General features: G+C 33.3%; 1 protein-coding gene across 2 annotated transcripts; it reads left to right on the top strand.

The window, feature by feature from the left end:
• The first annotated feature begins 5,490 nt into the window (after positions 1-5,490).
• LOC21390659 (protein EMBRYONIC FLOWER 1) lies at positions 5,491-13,227 on the top strand. 2 transcript variants are annotated; one of them, XM_024168080.1, is made up of 7 exons: positions 5,491-5,738; positions 6,677-6,884; positions 7,524-7,951; positions 8,053-8,163; positions 8,260-9,836; positions 10,779-12,503; positions 12,659-13,227. In XM_024168080.1, the coding sequence occupies exons 2-6, from the start codon at positions 6,727-6,729 to the stop codon at positions 12,471-12,473; spliced, it is 3,969 nt and encodes a 1,322-aa protein (XP_024023848.1). In that variant the 5' UTR covers positions 5,491-5,738; positions 6,677-6,726; the 3' UTR covers positions 12,474-12,503; positions 12,659-13,227. The 2 variants fall into 2 exon arrangements, with proteins under 2 accessions (XP_024023848.1, XP_024023847.1); XM_024168079.1 differs by having other exon boundaries at positions 12,623-13,227.
• Positions 13,228-16,696: the final 3,469 nt, after the last annotated feature.

The raw sequence follows: 16,696 nt of genomic DNA, 5'->3' as shown, positions 1-16,696 counted from the left end.
TAAATATATTTTTAAGGACTATATATACCTAACGACAATGAAAACGAGAACAAGAAAGAGAAATCCGTGAGATTAACTACTTAATTATCAGCAAACACTCCAGCATGCAATAGTACTAAGTATAAGATTATAAGATTGTGAGGGGAAAAAGCTAGCATTCTTCCGAAGTTATATATACACACATATTTAAAAAAAAAATACATGTATATATTATATAAGAAATTTACGCGGTAAATATTAAAAATTATCATACTAATAGTATATAATTTTTAGCTGTTAATTTTTTTTTTATTAATTTATCATATTTTAATTTGATATGATTTTATTGTAATTTGACGCCATTCATATCTTAATTTTCCGTACTAAAAAGTAGTTTTAATTGACGTGATTAAAGCTTTTACAGGTACTCTAGGTTCTAGCTAGCGTTAATTTTGACCATGGAAAGACATTGGAAGGATAATGTTGAAGGAAGGCTTTTCCTTTTCCGCCTTGCCGGAAAAAGGTCGGGCCAGAAGAGAAAAGTAGCCAAGAGATTATCCCAAAAAAAAAAAAAAAAGGTAGGAAAAGTGTAATGGAAAAAAAGGGGGTTGTTAATCATAAACGGATCTTATTAAGCAAAAAAAAAAAAAAAAAAAAAAAAAAAAAAAAAAAAAAAAAAACCATCACAGTTCTATGCATTTTTGGATAAGTGGACCACATGCACGTGGTATGCACTTACCTAGACCCCATTGCATGCATGTATAATTTCCATATCGTATTATATGCTAGACATTATTCACACTGCATATATTTGAAATTTTTTTCGGTAAAAATTGTTGTTTTAACTATTTTACAGTCTAATTTATAAGTAGGAATAGTTATGTTTTATGTCATTTAAATTTTTTATATAATTAAACACTCACAATTAATATGATTTTTGACAAACTAATATAATGGTTAAAATAATAATTTCTACTATTAAGTATTTTATATATACGTATGCGTACATAATTTTTTCGTGTGCTAATTATGTATGTGTAGATGATTTTTTTTTCTTCCTAATCGTGTATGTGTACATGATTACTCCGGTATATATACACACGTTCTCCATTTATATATAGAATTTACAGCCGGTGATTTTTAGACGGTCATAATATTCCACTTAATTTTAGTGACCCCATTAACCTAGACATATAATTTATGCACAGGATCGGTATATACGAACTATAACGTTTTTTATGTTTTAAACTGAAAACGGAAATTTCATACCTAGCTATAGTTTATTTGTTTATATATTCGTGATATTTTGGTAAAATAATTTTACTCCATATATATATATGTATTTCTATATAAATGGGCAATTAGCAATCTCTTATTAGTTACAGTACAACTGATCAATAAATACACGAATATTTGACAGTAATGCATATATACTAGTAACGTATTGCACGTCCATTCACTTTGATTTTTGGATATTCGCGACGTTCGTAAATATTCTACACGTAATTATTAAATATAATAAAGATATATGATCACCTTGGAACTTGCACTAGCTACATGCTTGATTTAATTAAATAATTACAGCTTAATTAGTTAAAAATCTTATTATAAGCGGTTTAAAACTTTTCTATGGGTGAGTACAGCTAGAATAGATATATAAAAATTGAACAACTTCATTAAATATTAGAGCATGAACTTCATTGCGTGCGATTGATTAGCTCCAAATGGCACTCTCTTTTTTAGATTACTATAATCTCTATTTGTGTGTGTGTCGTCTATATACATATATAAATGTATATATGTGTGTGTATGTCTTATAGAAAACAAAAAACGTATATTTTTTCATATTATAAAATAATTAACTTAACTTAGGTTTTAGAAAGAAAAAAAGTAAGTTTAATTAGGAAAAGCTTTTGGGTTGGTAGTCAATGAAAAATTAATCAAGAACTTTTGAAAGGGCATAAACACCACCACAGTATCACCCTAAATAAAACAAATTACTTAATATCAGACATGCAATTGATCAATTAGATACCCGAATGATTTGTAATATTTAGTGAGAAAAAAGATAATATATAATCTTGCTAAAAAAAAGAGAATATATAATAAATTAACCATATCTTCTCTCCTATTATGATCTGCTAATACTTAATAGATATAGGCATGCATACAGTATATATAAATTTATATATATATATATATATATATGTGTGTGTGTGTGTGTTTGGGCCAAGTAAAGTTTTAATGGTTACCCCATTATTTATTCATTGGTGGATAATATTGATCCCACGATGGTAATAAATTAGATAGTTAGTTAAAATAAAATTATGACCTCTGAAATTTAATTCTTATCACGTTATGCTATTAAATTTTTATATTTGACGGTAACAACGTTAAAAACGTAACCATTGAAAACTCATTCAATAAATACATATGCATATATGTATATTTATTTATATATGTATATATGGGTGCCTAGGAATATACAATATTAACTACTAATATTTATGTATTTGCATGAGTTCTAAAAAAAATGAACTAGCTACTTCATAATTTATGGTCTAATAAAATTACTAGAAATGGGCAAAAGGATTATATTCGTGCATAAAAATTGAGTAAAGCTTACATGAAACAAGCAGATCGCGTAAACTCCAAGCAAAAATAAATTACGTGAACAAAATTAATCTGGCGTAAAAGCAGGTCAATCAAATCAAACACTAAAAGATAATTAAGCAATGTCGATCCGATACACTTAACTTTGTTCACGTTTATATATTACCAGTAATTTTTTTTTAAAAAAATATTTTTTTGCTGAAAAAAAAGGATCAATTTGTTTAGATCTGCATGTTAACAAATTAAGTGGTCCGATCCTTTTGGCGCACGCATGATCAGGTAATAATAATATCCCCTTTGGTAGATGAATCGATCTCAAATTAATTACTAATTAATTATGACAGTTACATACGTAAGTACGTACAGCAAAATCGTTCAAAAAATGTCCAATTAATTACCACGTAATTACGATTCTACGACCTTTCTTTCCCTTTTTTCTTTTCTTTTGTTTCTAACGATAGTATATTACTCGTCTCTTCGAACAATGCATTATCCCGATACTGTCTAAAAATATATATAACTCTTACGATTAGAAGATTCTTTCCCGTAGCTATTGCATCTTCAAGCGAAAAAACAAGCTTCTACGTCAATTTTTAGGGCTCTACGATGTGTGTGAGTGTGCAAATATATATATATATATAATATGTATATGCTTTTTTTGTCATAGATTAACTACAAAATTAAGTTACATAATATAATATGTTACTTAATAAGAATATTATCTTTTGTTAAAAGTGTGAGGTGAGACAATAAATCGTAACTTTTTTCTTTAGATGTGATCATTATATATGGGAGCGTCATACGCAGAAAAATATTTACATTATATAAGTACTTAATACGTCAAAGACAAAAGGCGTCATCTTAATCCATTAAGTACTAATGAATTTTGAGCTAATTATAAGGCAGTAACCCACAAATATTCTCAATGGACCTAATAATAAGAAAATAAAATAAGGAGTAAAATGCACATGACAAAAAGGTATAATTATTATTATTATTATTATTTCTCTGCTCATGCTGTAAGCCATTCTTTTTTCGATAAGTAAAAGTGCATGCGCTTTGGATATGGTACCATTACTACCACATATTTAGAAGTCCCAATCAAAATAACACTAAAAACATGTCGATTACTGAATTATTGTTTACGATGATATATATATATATATATATATATATTTATGTTGGAAATATAGGCTGCAGACAGGAATCTTGAGTCATGGAAACACTTCCCTACTAAACATTTCTTTAAAGACGCTCTTTTGGATGAACGTCCATGATTACAGGAAAATATTATAGGGGTGAGAGGGCCCTCCCCACATTATAAGGCTAACCATTATATATGCATCCCTTTCAATATGCCTGTCCTATTTATTTCCAATTCCTTATAATTAAGCTTTAATTATTTTTCTTCTTCTTTTTCAATTTTTTTTCTCTCCATTAGAAATTTCGATCATCAATTTCAATAGTAACTCACTTTTGATGCCTCGTGACGCTATATATAATTACCTAATAATAACCTACTAAGTCAATACATACATGTCAGCCGAAAAAAGACCCGTTAAACTAGCAATGAAAATATTACATATGTATCTGTTAGGAATGGTCGTAAAATTAATCTCTCTTCATTGATATCACCGAATTATTATCTCTAACTCACTTGATCAGTCAATCAAAATTCTCTGCCGGCCATGAGTTATTATATAAACACACAAACATAAATATATAAGTGTATAACAATGATATCAATTTGTACCGAATATTTCAGTGGCTCATAGAGCTCATGGATAACACACCAACCCTGGAATATTTCCATATATAGCTAGAGTTGCTACTAAAACTGTAGTAAGAACATTTTTCTTTCATCAATAACGAAACCTATGTATGTATAAAAATAATTTTTTTCCCTAAAATGTATATAGTATCACTATTCTTTTTATAAATGTTATCCTTTTTTATCTTCCAAGGTTTTGAATGTAAGACCTCTTACTTCAAAGACAATGAACACAACCATTACGACACGGAAGAAGACGGTTATTTTATCATATCATTAAATTATAGAATATACTTTTCCAAAAAATGCATGTAATTATTTCACTCATCTTATTTTCGTTAAATGCTCACGCCTTTTTCATTTTACAAAATTTCGAACACAAGATCTCCGACTTCAAAGATAACATATATATAAATCACTCTCATGCCTAAAAAAAGATGATTATTTTTTTGTGTTATTCATACATTCTTGTTTGGTATGCAAAAATCTGTTTTTCCATCATCCTAAATCCCCAATTACTATTCACATATTTTCTTTTACTCCAAAATCTGATAGGTTTTTCTTTTTATCTTTTTCAACTCTTTTAATTTGGCAGGCCAGGATATCTTAGCTCTTAGGGTTAGATAGATGCTCATTACTCACCAAGAAAAAAAAATTAGGGTTATATCTGGCTACTTCCACTCTCCCACCAGTGGCGGTGTGGAACACGCTCCAATCAGAAGCCACTAATGTGCAAAGGCATCTTTCTCCCTCTTTGACACGACAGGTAAAAAAGATAAAACGAAATATATACAAAGTGACGCGAACAGAGCGTGTAAGAAACGCGTGGGGACATAACTTTTTTTAAAAAATATATTTTTCTTACAAAATTCACTCTTCTAGGGTTTCCTTAATGGAATTGTGATAAGAACCGCACATTTGTTCCACGTGTCAGAAACCCATTAGTCCACGTAAGCTCATTACTATAAATACATGTTTTTGCGACAAGGATACGGTGTGTGCATGTCCATGACATGGCATGGTGTGGCCAATTTTTAATACAAAAACAAAACAGGACCAAACAAACAAAAACCTCTTCTCTTCTTCAAGACGAAAAAGATAAAACCTCTCTCTTTCCCCTCTCTCTCTCTCTTCTTTTTTTAACCCATTCTCTCTCTAAAAGATCGAAAGCCTTTCTTTCTCACTCTAGGGTTTCGCCAAAGTTCGCACCCAAATTCTTCTCCGCCAGCTCCGAATCTCGTCTCGCAGCTCGGCGTGGGTCTTCGGCGATGGGTTTCTCTCTCCTTTAGTGTCGTTTTCTCGACGGGCCGTGGAGAATCGGAGCTCGCCCAGACGCTGGTACTGTCGTTTCATGTGATGCTCGATTGAGTTTAAGGTCTGTTTTCGCGATCTAATCAATCTCCGATGTTCCGTTTTTGAGGTAGATTACAATTCGATTGGTGTTGATTATCGGTGCGAGCTTTAATTAGCTCAGTTTTGAGCTGATTCGTTTCAGATTTTGAGCTATTTTACTGTGTTTAGTACGTCAAGTTTGGGGCTTCCTTTACATTTCTTCATCTGGGTTTTCTTCTGGAGGATTAATCTGTGCGTTTATGCGACAATTGAGAGTGTTATTTTGATTGTGATTGTGATTTTGGATGTGAGGTTTGTTCTTTATTGGGTGTGAATTTGTGACCAAATGAACCCTAGGGATAATTTGTTTGTGGATTAGGATATCTGTGTTTTCTTTGTTATTTGGGGTTTGTAAAGGTTAAGTCTTGAGGTGGGTTTGTGCAATTTTATAGCATATATTTTTATCTCCCGAGAATCACGCAACTTTTATTGTTGCTACAATATCGGTCTCGTCGAAATGAAACCCTAATATGTGTCTTTATCCTATTGGCCTTAGTTTATGATTGGCTTGGCTACTTCAATGTGTGGGTTTAGCTGCATATGTAGTTCTATTGCTTGTGAGACATAAAATTAGCCACCACAAAGTTTTGTTATTTGTTGTAACGGAAAATTAGGGTTTGTAATGTACATGTATATCTAAAAGGTGGGATGCTATTTTATGTTCTAAAACATCATCTGTGGGGGTTTCCTAAGTCGTATTGTTTGTTTCGTTACAAATTTGATTGGCTAATTTGGTTCGTCCGAGGTTTTCTAGTGGTTGACCAAAACCCTAGCTTGATTGTTTGGGAATTTGACCAACATCTTGTGTTGTGATAAGTTCGTTCATTGCTTTCTTTTCAGTGTTCTTGTAGTTATTCAAGATTTACTGATATATTGGCATATGATAATGATGCTTATTAATAGGTCATCAATTGTGTGTAGGAAGTATATCAAAAGTCATCAGTGCTAAGAGGCTGATTAAGAGCTCTTACATGAAGGGGGGCACTATTATGATGAATAATAAAAAGGGTGATTCAGATACTGTCTCCAAGAATGTCGGATCATTCGTTAAGATTGATTCAATATCAATCGATCTTGAAGATGTTAATAACAAGGGTTATGTGGAGAAGTGTGAGCACTTCTCTATACGGTAAGCCTCTTGGTTATGCTGTAAATTTTACAGAATTAATCAAGAACTTTCTGGGTTCTTTGTCTTTGTTTCTTTTTATTTATTTATTTGTTTGTTTGTTTATTAAATTTTAAAATTTTTGGCCTCATATGATACAGCTTTGATGTAATCATGGGTGCATTTGTGTTTCACTTTTGTTCACATATGTTATATTTCTTGTATTGAGAGACTAAGAGAGAGCACATGCTAACTGAACTGTTACTCTCTTCTCCTGATCCTCCTCCGCCTCCTCCTCCTCTCTCTCTCTCCCTTTCTTTTCTTATTCCTTCATATCCTATATATCAAGCTATGCTTTGAATATCCATACTTTGAATATAATTATGCTCTTTTGCTTTGTTTCAAAGATGTCAGGTGACAATTTGATTGAACAACTCTTGTGCTGGTGGAACTTTGTTTGAATTTTTGGTTCACTGATGTTAGGTCTTCAAAGCTGGCATTGCAAGAACATATTTTTATTTATATTAAGAATTTTAATATTTGGCTCATCCCCCTGGAGTTATCCCTGAATAATAAACGATTGGCTTCTAGGTTTTCTTTTTTAATGAAATATATATGGAAGGTTTTACTAACAGCAGTTTCTCTATTATGTTGTGAATGCAGTGGATATGTATCTGAAGTTCGTAGGAAAAACTGGAAATTATGTTGGCCGTTCACTTTAGGGGATGAACAGAATAAGTCTGAAGAGCAAAAGACTTTGCTACCCCCTTTAGATGCTCCAAAGTTCCGATGGTGGTCTTGCCAAAGTTGTCTGCAGGAAATGAGTTCTAGAGGCACTGCAAAAGATAATGTCGCAGGATTTAATTCTTGTATTGGATCTAAATCCAGCAGCACTTGCTCTCAGATACCATCCCTTTGTGATTCTGTGATGCCTTTCCCAGATGATCAACAAACTCCAAAGCCAAATGAAGTGGAGAAAAGAAAATCTGATGTCTATACTTCTACTGATGCAAATAGGAATATCCACCAACTTTCTTCGTGTAGTGACAAGAAGGAAGTGTTGGTTTCAGAAGCTCATACTACCATCATAGGTATATATAACTTGAGGGCGAGTTCAGTTTCTTTGAGTATTATTGTTGCTATATTCTAATCTGAATCTCTCTTATTTATTGATTTTTATGTTTTTTTCTAGGACATGGTAATGGCTCAGAAAATGATGCTGTTCATGAAATTCCCATATTAACCTTTGTTCCACCAGAAATTGATTCAAATGTGTCTAAGGAGAAACCTAAGCAGTGCACAGGTAAATTTTTTATGAATGACAATTCCTTTAAAATCGTTTTACAGGTTAATTTCCATTAAATTATTACCGTCCTAATGTCTATGATTTTTGAAACAGAAGCTCTAAAGCTGGCAGGGAGCAAACCTATGGATCCCTATAAGAATTGCTGTGGAAAACATGAGCTTACTGATGTTCAGCCTGCTGCAAACATGGGCATGTGTAAGAGTTGCTCCAAGATTTGCCAAACAGAAAAACAAAAGTCTGTGGATGAACAAGAAAAGGAGTTAAAGGTTGCTTCTGGGGCATCAGCTTTAGCCTGTTTGAATGAAGAGGCAGGTAAAGCTGTGAAGGGACAGACAAATGGATATGCTTCGCGGGTATTAGATGAGTGTGATTATGCATCATCTAAGAGTGTTAAGATCTTAGCTGGAGATAGTCTTCAGGATTATGCATCATCTAAGAGTGTTAAGATCTTAGCTGGAGATAGTCTTCAGGATTATGCATCATCTAAGAGTGTTAAGATCTTAGCTGGAGATAGTCTTCAGGATTATGCATCATCTAAGAGTGTTAAGATCTTAGCTGGAGATAGTCTTCAGGATCAAAATCACCCTCTGTCAAGTGGTTCACAGCGTAGGAAAACTCGGAAGGTGCGTTTGCTGACTGAGTTACTATTCGACAATGGAGATGCGAAGACTGATCGCATTAGTGCAGAAAATTCTCCTCCGAATGCTACAATTAATGATGCATCTGCAGGGGCGGGAGCGGTTAATGTTCCCAAAGATCAGTTGTCTCTCCCAGAAAATCGTGGAGAGGATTTGGGTGATGATAAAAAAAGAAAATTGCCTCAGGATGAAGAAGGGAGATCCCCGGAGATGAGCTCTCTGAACAACAGAAGTAAAAAGTCTAATAACTTAAAGGGAAACGAAGAAGCTGTCAATGCAGTCGCGATTTCTGAATTAGAACAAGAAGCATCTGCTGGATTGTACTTGCAGAATGGTACAAAGAACTGTGTGAGTAAATTTGGAAATGACAACATTCCTAGTACTGGGAAGAAAAAAAGAAAGAAAAACCAAACTATTGATGCACCTTCTTCTTTGGCTCCAACTAGAGGAAGTTTGCCCAAACAAATCCTGGATCGAGTTGCGGCTCAAACCAAAGGTTACCTTGATGATGGTATTTTTTTCAAATTTTATCAAGAGGCATGCGCAAGAGGAGAGCTGGAGAAAATTTCTTTAGCTGCTTCAAGGAAGGAGAAGAAATTGAGTTTGTTTAAGAAGAAAAGCAAGATGGCACATATTGATGATGGACAAACACCTCAATTCCCTTGGAACAGTGGTTTTCATGAAAAACATACAACCATGAGAAATGAAGAAATCATGCAAACTGGGCCTCTACCAGTTTCCTTTCCAGCGACAGAAGATGCATCTATTGATACAGGACTGCATCTTTCTCTTGGAAGCTGTTTTACCACAAACAAGTACAACGCCAATGAAATCCCGAGGACAAATGTTGATGCTAACTACATTTCTGATTCAAGCATCCCTTCTAAATCTGCTTCGTATGCATTTTTCAAGAAACGAGTGCATGGTGAATTCAGTAGAAACTTGGATGCAAATAATGTGCCTGTTTTAAGCGGGGAGCAAAATTACAACTCTCAGGTTGAAGAGAGTTGTTATCCTCTAGTGAAGCAAGTGGTATGCGCTTTTCTCTTATCATAATGTTAGACTCGTTGTTTTAACATTGTTGCATGATATAAATTATGTTATATCTGTTTCGTCCCCTTCTCAGGATTTTCATTTCTAATTGTGTTATGGAAATTTGTATACTTATCATTTTTTTTTTCTTGCTCTGATTGTGTACTTATCATTCATTTCTGTGTTGGGTTAGATTGCTCTTAAAAAGTGAATATTTGGTTGTAACTTAAAAATGAAAAGCGTATCAAATATTCTGACTTGAGCATCCAATCAGTTATCAGGTTTTGATGTCTGCTTGACTGCATTTCTAATTTGGATCTTTTCTAAAGTGGCATGATGTGCTGTTACATTGTTATTCGATTATAAAAGTATTTTTCGGATATTAATATGATTCTGTGCATATAGAAAAATATGTGTGCATTTTTCTTGTATGAAGGAATTACCGTGCTTTTCATACTTTAACTCATGATAAATTGGTCACGGTTCTGTTTTTTTTTTTTTTTTTTTTTTTTTTTATTTTTTATTTTTTAACCTAAAAAAAATTGGTCCCGGTTTTTTTTTTTTTTTTTTTTTTTTTTTTTTTAACTATTCTAACTTTCACTAACTTTATGGTGTTGGCCACGATCGAGTGTGGCTTCCATTTGGGTTAATGCGTGCATATTGCCATTTTTATTTATTTATTTTTTTTCAGTTACTTGATTTGGAATTGTTGAAAAGTAACTCATTTTCCTAGTTGAGGCATGTACTAAATCGTAAATAATTTATGCAGGCTGAACTGCTTAGCATTCTCTTTTATTTTTGCTGATACGGTACCATAAAAATTTTAATCAAGTCCTGATTTTTTTTTTTTTTGGCCCTCTTCCTCGAATGTAGTAATTTCTTTTATACTTCTGTTATTGATGGTTTAATCTTTCTAGTTTTTATTACAATAATTGTTTACAGGATATTTCTGGTGCAAGCAACTGTGAGAAAGCAATTTTAGTTAAGGATCATTCGTCAGTTAGTAGGAAACATGCTGACAGAATAGCTGCCAACGTGTCTGATTCGGGAGCTTGGGATGACATTCCAATGGAGATTGTTGAACTCATGGCAAGGAATCAATACGAGAGGCGTCTAGAAAATGCTGAAAATAATAACCGCCTGTTAAAGACAGCAAATGAGGGAAGGATCAATCAGACGATAGATTATGATAGAGTCTGTGGCTCTGGGGAGCTTAGAATAATTGAGGAGACCGGTCAGAGAAGAAATCCCCGGGCCAGAAATGGCATAAACTCGTCAAGGAAAAATGTTCAGTCCGGCAAACAAAAGTCAGTTGATTATATTTCTAATGTAAATGCTGACAATTTCAACATCAACCATTTGGGGCAGAAGAAGTCTTCAAGTGGCGTTCAGTATCCTGTTAGTTCTAGCCAATGTAGCTGTGCTCAAAATTGCAAATTGAATCAGGATATGGCAGGACATGGGTTTCTTAATGCTAGCATGCAGTTAGGACCTTGTGAGAAATGCCCAATTGTTTCACGGCCAAGGGAAGAAGCAGCTCATCTCTGGTCCTCAACGATACCACTTCACATGCCCACAAGTTATAATGTTTCCCAAAAGGTGGCCTCTCAGCCTACTAACTTCAATTTTCTTAGGAAGCATGACCCAGGGTTTTTGAATCTTAACGTAGGCGGCCTTGAAAAGCATAATCAAAACAGTGGTTCTGAAACTTTTAGCAGAAGAAATGCAGAGTATCCATTTGCTAACAAACATAACGGACTTGAGCCTCAACAAAATTTGATGGGATCTCTAGATCTGTATTCTAATGAAACCATACCTGCAATGCATCTGCTCAGCCTCATGGATGCAGGGATGCAGTCAGGTCCAGCCTTCAATACTGGGGGAAACTCGAAATTCCTCAAGAGGACCTGTCCTCTTGATCACAACTCTAAGGAGTATTCTCAGCTGGAATTTGGAGTTTATAGTAGACCTGGTGATATTATGAAAAACCCACTTGGTGTTTATAGTAAGCCTAGTGATACTACGAAATACCCACTTGATTATTATGGTAAAAATAAACTTCCTGAGAAATCCCATGACTTTTTCCCTCTCAATCCAACTGGTGGTCCCTCTTCTTCCTCATTTCATCATGATAAAGGTTTCGGACGGCCTAATGACTTTATGGGTCAAGTTTCCTTCAGCTCTCGAAGGAAAGAGAAAGTGCAAAGCTCCAGTTTACCGGCACAGAATAGGGGCCACAAAGCTCTAAATCCCATGTTTGCAAGTGGTGGTTTAGCTACAAATCACAATGCCATTCCTGGTCATGGTTTGCAGAAAGGTTTGCTTGGTGCGTCTAGTTCTATGATGTGCCCTTTGCAACTTCACACTACAGAGAATTCAACAGAACTCAAGCTGGGAACCCCTCATAATAATGGCACCTTTTGGCCTCCAAAAATCAGTCCCGAGTCTTCAATCTGCAGTATTAACAGAAACCCAGCTGACTTTAGCATGCCAGAAGCAGGGAATGAGTACATGATTAGAGGAGAAGACTTAAAATTCGGAAAGCTGAGGAAGAGGCCTGGCTTACTCAGTGTCGATCAGCGCAAGCGACAGAGGAACGCTAAGCGCACTACAGAAAAGGCAAATGTGAAAAATTAAATTTCATGAGAGGTTCCAGATTTGCATGTGGTATACTTTGTGATCTCCTACCATATATATATATATATATATATATATATATTACGTTGTGATCAAAATTGCCTTTAATTCTAGACCAAGGTTGATTTTATTTTTTTTCTCACTAACAGCAGGTGACTTCTTAAGATTTTCGCCTGCTACTGCAGAAACATACTCCAGTGGGACCAGATGAGGCAGCTATTTTGCATTCAAGCATTTGGCTCGAATCAGAAATTCTAACTCGTTTCGACTTGTTTGGCTTTTCGATTTCTGAAGCTGATCCATGGAGAGGATGCTGGTTGCAGGTCAAGGCCTGCTGTATATGCCTTGATGTGTCTTGAACTTCTGGGAGTAAATTATATGTGATGTTTAGTCGTCAGTTTCATTTGCACTTGTTATATGTAAAAGCCTCAACATAGCGCGCCCGCCCTATTTTCATAAGGGTTTACTGTAGTGTTTGTCTGATGCCTCATTCCTGACAGGGAAGACAGGGAGCTAGCCAGCATATTTATTGAATGCGTGTAAATTACCCCATGTAGGGTGATCAATAAGTGACTTGTGGAATACTATACTTGAGTTGTAATCTGTAATGATACCAAAAAGAAAATTTGCAATGTACTGCTGTTATAGCTTAGTAGACAATAAGACTTCTGGGACATAATTTTGTGGAAGCATAATGTATGTCATGTCTCTCTGTGGCTCTGTTTGTCTTTATATCTTATAATTGTATTATTTATTGCTGCAGAGATGATTTGATTTGAATTCCAGTCCTTCTCATGTCAAATGTCTAGTTCTTGTGCAATGGATTAATGGGCAAATGCTCGAGCGAGCTAATTAAACACCTATACTTGTTTACTGAACACAACAGAAACCCAGCTAGTATCTTAAAGTTAGGTTACTGGAAATTGTCTTTATATTACCTTAAACGAGGTTAATTCGAGCAAAGATAAACACCTTAAGACTTGCAGCCAGAGTGCCAAACCATCAACTTTAAGGTTGGGCAATTACTTTTGTGCATAATTCTGGTTGTTCTGTACCATACTCTATTCTCGTAAGATGATATACTCCCGCTAACGGTCTGTCCAGTGCTACATCATAGGCACATTGGGAATGTAGATAATTGTAATTATATAAATATAAAATGACAACAATGGAATTTCAATTCTCGAACCCCAACAGCGGCTGCCCAAGCGCACAAATCATAATGAATTAAGCATAAACGTTCCTTTCAGACTAGACATTACATCTGTGACAGCAGATAAAGAATTAAGCATAAAGTGTGCAGTCAGAATAAGTCTTATTCAAACTTAGAGCATCCAAAAGGACCTCACAATCCCCTTCAATGACAACCCCTCTCCACTGTTTAGCAGCCACCAGTTACAACAGCCCTTCTGATACCCTCAAGCTCTACTTCTAAATTCGACTCAGCCGGAAGAGCACCCAGCGTAGGTGAGCACTGGTGTTCCGGTATGAGAATTGCAGAACCATTCTTGAATGTTAGTTGCATCAAGATTACTCAAAGTTCCCTTGTTAGTACGAATGAGGTATCACTTAAAAATGCCCTTAATACCCATGTTAGCCAATCAATTTTCGTAAAAGCTTAAGTTATTCGGAACTGAGCCAACAATAGTTTTGTATTCTCGACGGTATGTGCATGCTAATTGCAACTAAGCCACCACAAATTCAATCTCTAATAAATTAAAATGACAATGATTGATGTAAACAGTGGAGTGGGGGTTTTAATATAAGGGTTTTAAATGACATTGATCGACCATACTAGGTTAGTGCTATTTAAATGAAAATGAATTGATTGATATTGTAACTGTAAAAAAAAGGCTTGAAATCTCAATTTCCCAAATCATGAAGTGGACTCTCTACAGAAATAGATATATTTAAGTGGACACATCATATAATTAGTGATAGGTTTTCTATTTGTTTGCATTTTTTTTTTGTCATTTTTTTTTTTTGAGAGTTGATCAGAAAATAGATAGGTTTTTTGTTTTAGCCATATAAAAAACCTTTAAGTGTTATTCAAAAAAAAAAAAATTTTTATGTGTATAAAGTTTACTATATGCTCACTAAGTTTGATTTTGATGGAATGATTATTGAAATAGAATAATAATTCTTAAAATTCAATCATTTTTACGTTTGGTTAGAAAAATTAAGGACTTAAAAAGTAGCTAGAATGGATTTGCTGTTCTAACATTTAATGGACAGGTCACAGGTGGAATCATCACTTTGAAACTGATATTATTTGAAATTCTATCTCCCTAAATTACCCATTTCAATGTTCTATTATTTACTGTAAATACCCATTTGACTAACCTCATATGGAAACTTATTTGAATCTATTAACCCCATTGCAACTCGCTTATTATATTGGATATCTTTTTATGCATTTGATGGTATTGATGATTTATATATTTTTTATATAACTTCTTTTTATTTTTGTATAAAATTGATATCATCTTTGCTATTATGAGAATAATACACACTTAATTATTTCATTATTAGTTAGAAATCAAAAAAGATTATCACTTTAGACCATATTTTAGTTTAGTTGTAAAGTACCATCACAATGAAATGAATGGTATTTTTGTCAAATAATTATCATTCGATTTCATTCCAAGAACTAACTCAACCAAATAATTGTGATTTTCATATTAATTATTCCAATAATAAATCATGTAATTTATTTATATTTTCATACTCTCATTCTGTTATATATCTATACTTATTTCTATTCTTATTTTTTGTTCCAGTATTTCATCAAACAAAATGTCGCCTCAATAGTATTATTTAAGTGATGAATGACCCTAAAATAAAACTTGGGAGACTATTAGTAGCGAGAGAAGAGAGTTTAAGGACCAATAACAACATTCATCCTAAATAACTAATTGAGAAGAAGGTAAATAATATGTGAAAAATTGAAAGACATCAAGCTGCTTTTTGTGGTGTAGGACAATATGAGTAAGTGAATCTATAGCATTCCGCGCATTTTTACTTGTTTGGTTGCACTTTTATATTTGAGAAAAGTTATACATATCTATTATTTATGTTATTATAAATAAATAAGTGTCATTGTAAAAAATGATATTTCGCATGATTAATAATATTTTTGGTTTTACCTCAAATAAATAAGTGCCATTGTGGTCTTTTATTTTCTATTTTTTAATTAAATGACAATTGTTTATTTTTAAGTGAAGTGACATTTTTATATTTTTATTTTGAGTGGTATTTCTGATTTCTTCCCTTTTTATTTTAGTCTTTTATGGATCCTATTGATTTCTTCCCTTTTTGCTAGTTTTTTTTTAAATAAAAAACGACATGTTTATTTATTTATTTATTGCTAACAAAAAACGACATGTTTATTTAATTTGGAAAGATTCCTGCCTTATTTAGACGTTCAATTCTGTGAAATGTGAATCCTATTCTAGTTCAGTTTATGACGTAGCTCTTGTCCATTATGACATTATATATTTGATATCTGCTCGAAAAATCTCAGGAGATAATCCGTTAAAATCTCTCTCTACTCGAAACCCAATGTTGTTAGATCTTTGGTTTACACATCGCTTCTCTCTGTGTTAGATCTAGCTAGGGATAATCGATTCCAAATTCCAAAATAATCTAGCTAATTCTGAAGTACAAAAAAAAAAAAAAAAAATTAATAATAATTCTAAACTCCAAAAATAATCTATTAAAATATTTTATATATTTTAAAGTTAATTTTATAAATTAATGTTATTTAATAATTTCATGTCTGAAATAAACAAAAATCTTGAATTCAAAGGGTTCAATATATAAGATTAGAAAAACATTACTAATACTAATCCAACCCGCTAAACATAGATAGGATAGTACGATTAAGTTATAATCCAATCAAATGTAATCTTATATATCAAATCATGCGCGCCAAATGAGTCTTTAGTGTTTTAAAAATGTGCTTCGATCCACTCGATCTCTACAACCAATTATAAAATGGTAATAAAGCAAATGAAAGTAAACATGTACAAGCTTTGATTTGCAAATCCAAATGGTAAACCAATCAAACGGTAAAGTAAATGAAAGCAAATCAAATAAAAAAACCAATAATAACTACATAGCTTCAAAACCAAGCTCACGCGTATATATATATATATATATATATATAGCAAATGAATATGTTCCAAAACAAGTAATATTCAGAGTGAAAATATCAAATCATG

The sequence above is a fragment of the Morus notabilis genome, unplaced genomic scaffold (genome assembly GCF_000414095.1).
Source record: "Morus notabilis unplaced genomic scaffold, ASM41409v2 Scaffold733, whole genome shotgun sequence".
Classification (NCBI taxonomy): domain Eukaryota; kingdom Viridiplantae; phylum Streptophyta; class Magnoliopsida; order Rosales; family Moraceae; genus Morus; species Morus notabilis.
This window is presented reverse-complemented; position numbering and strand designations above follow the sequence as displayed.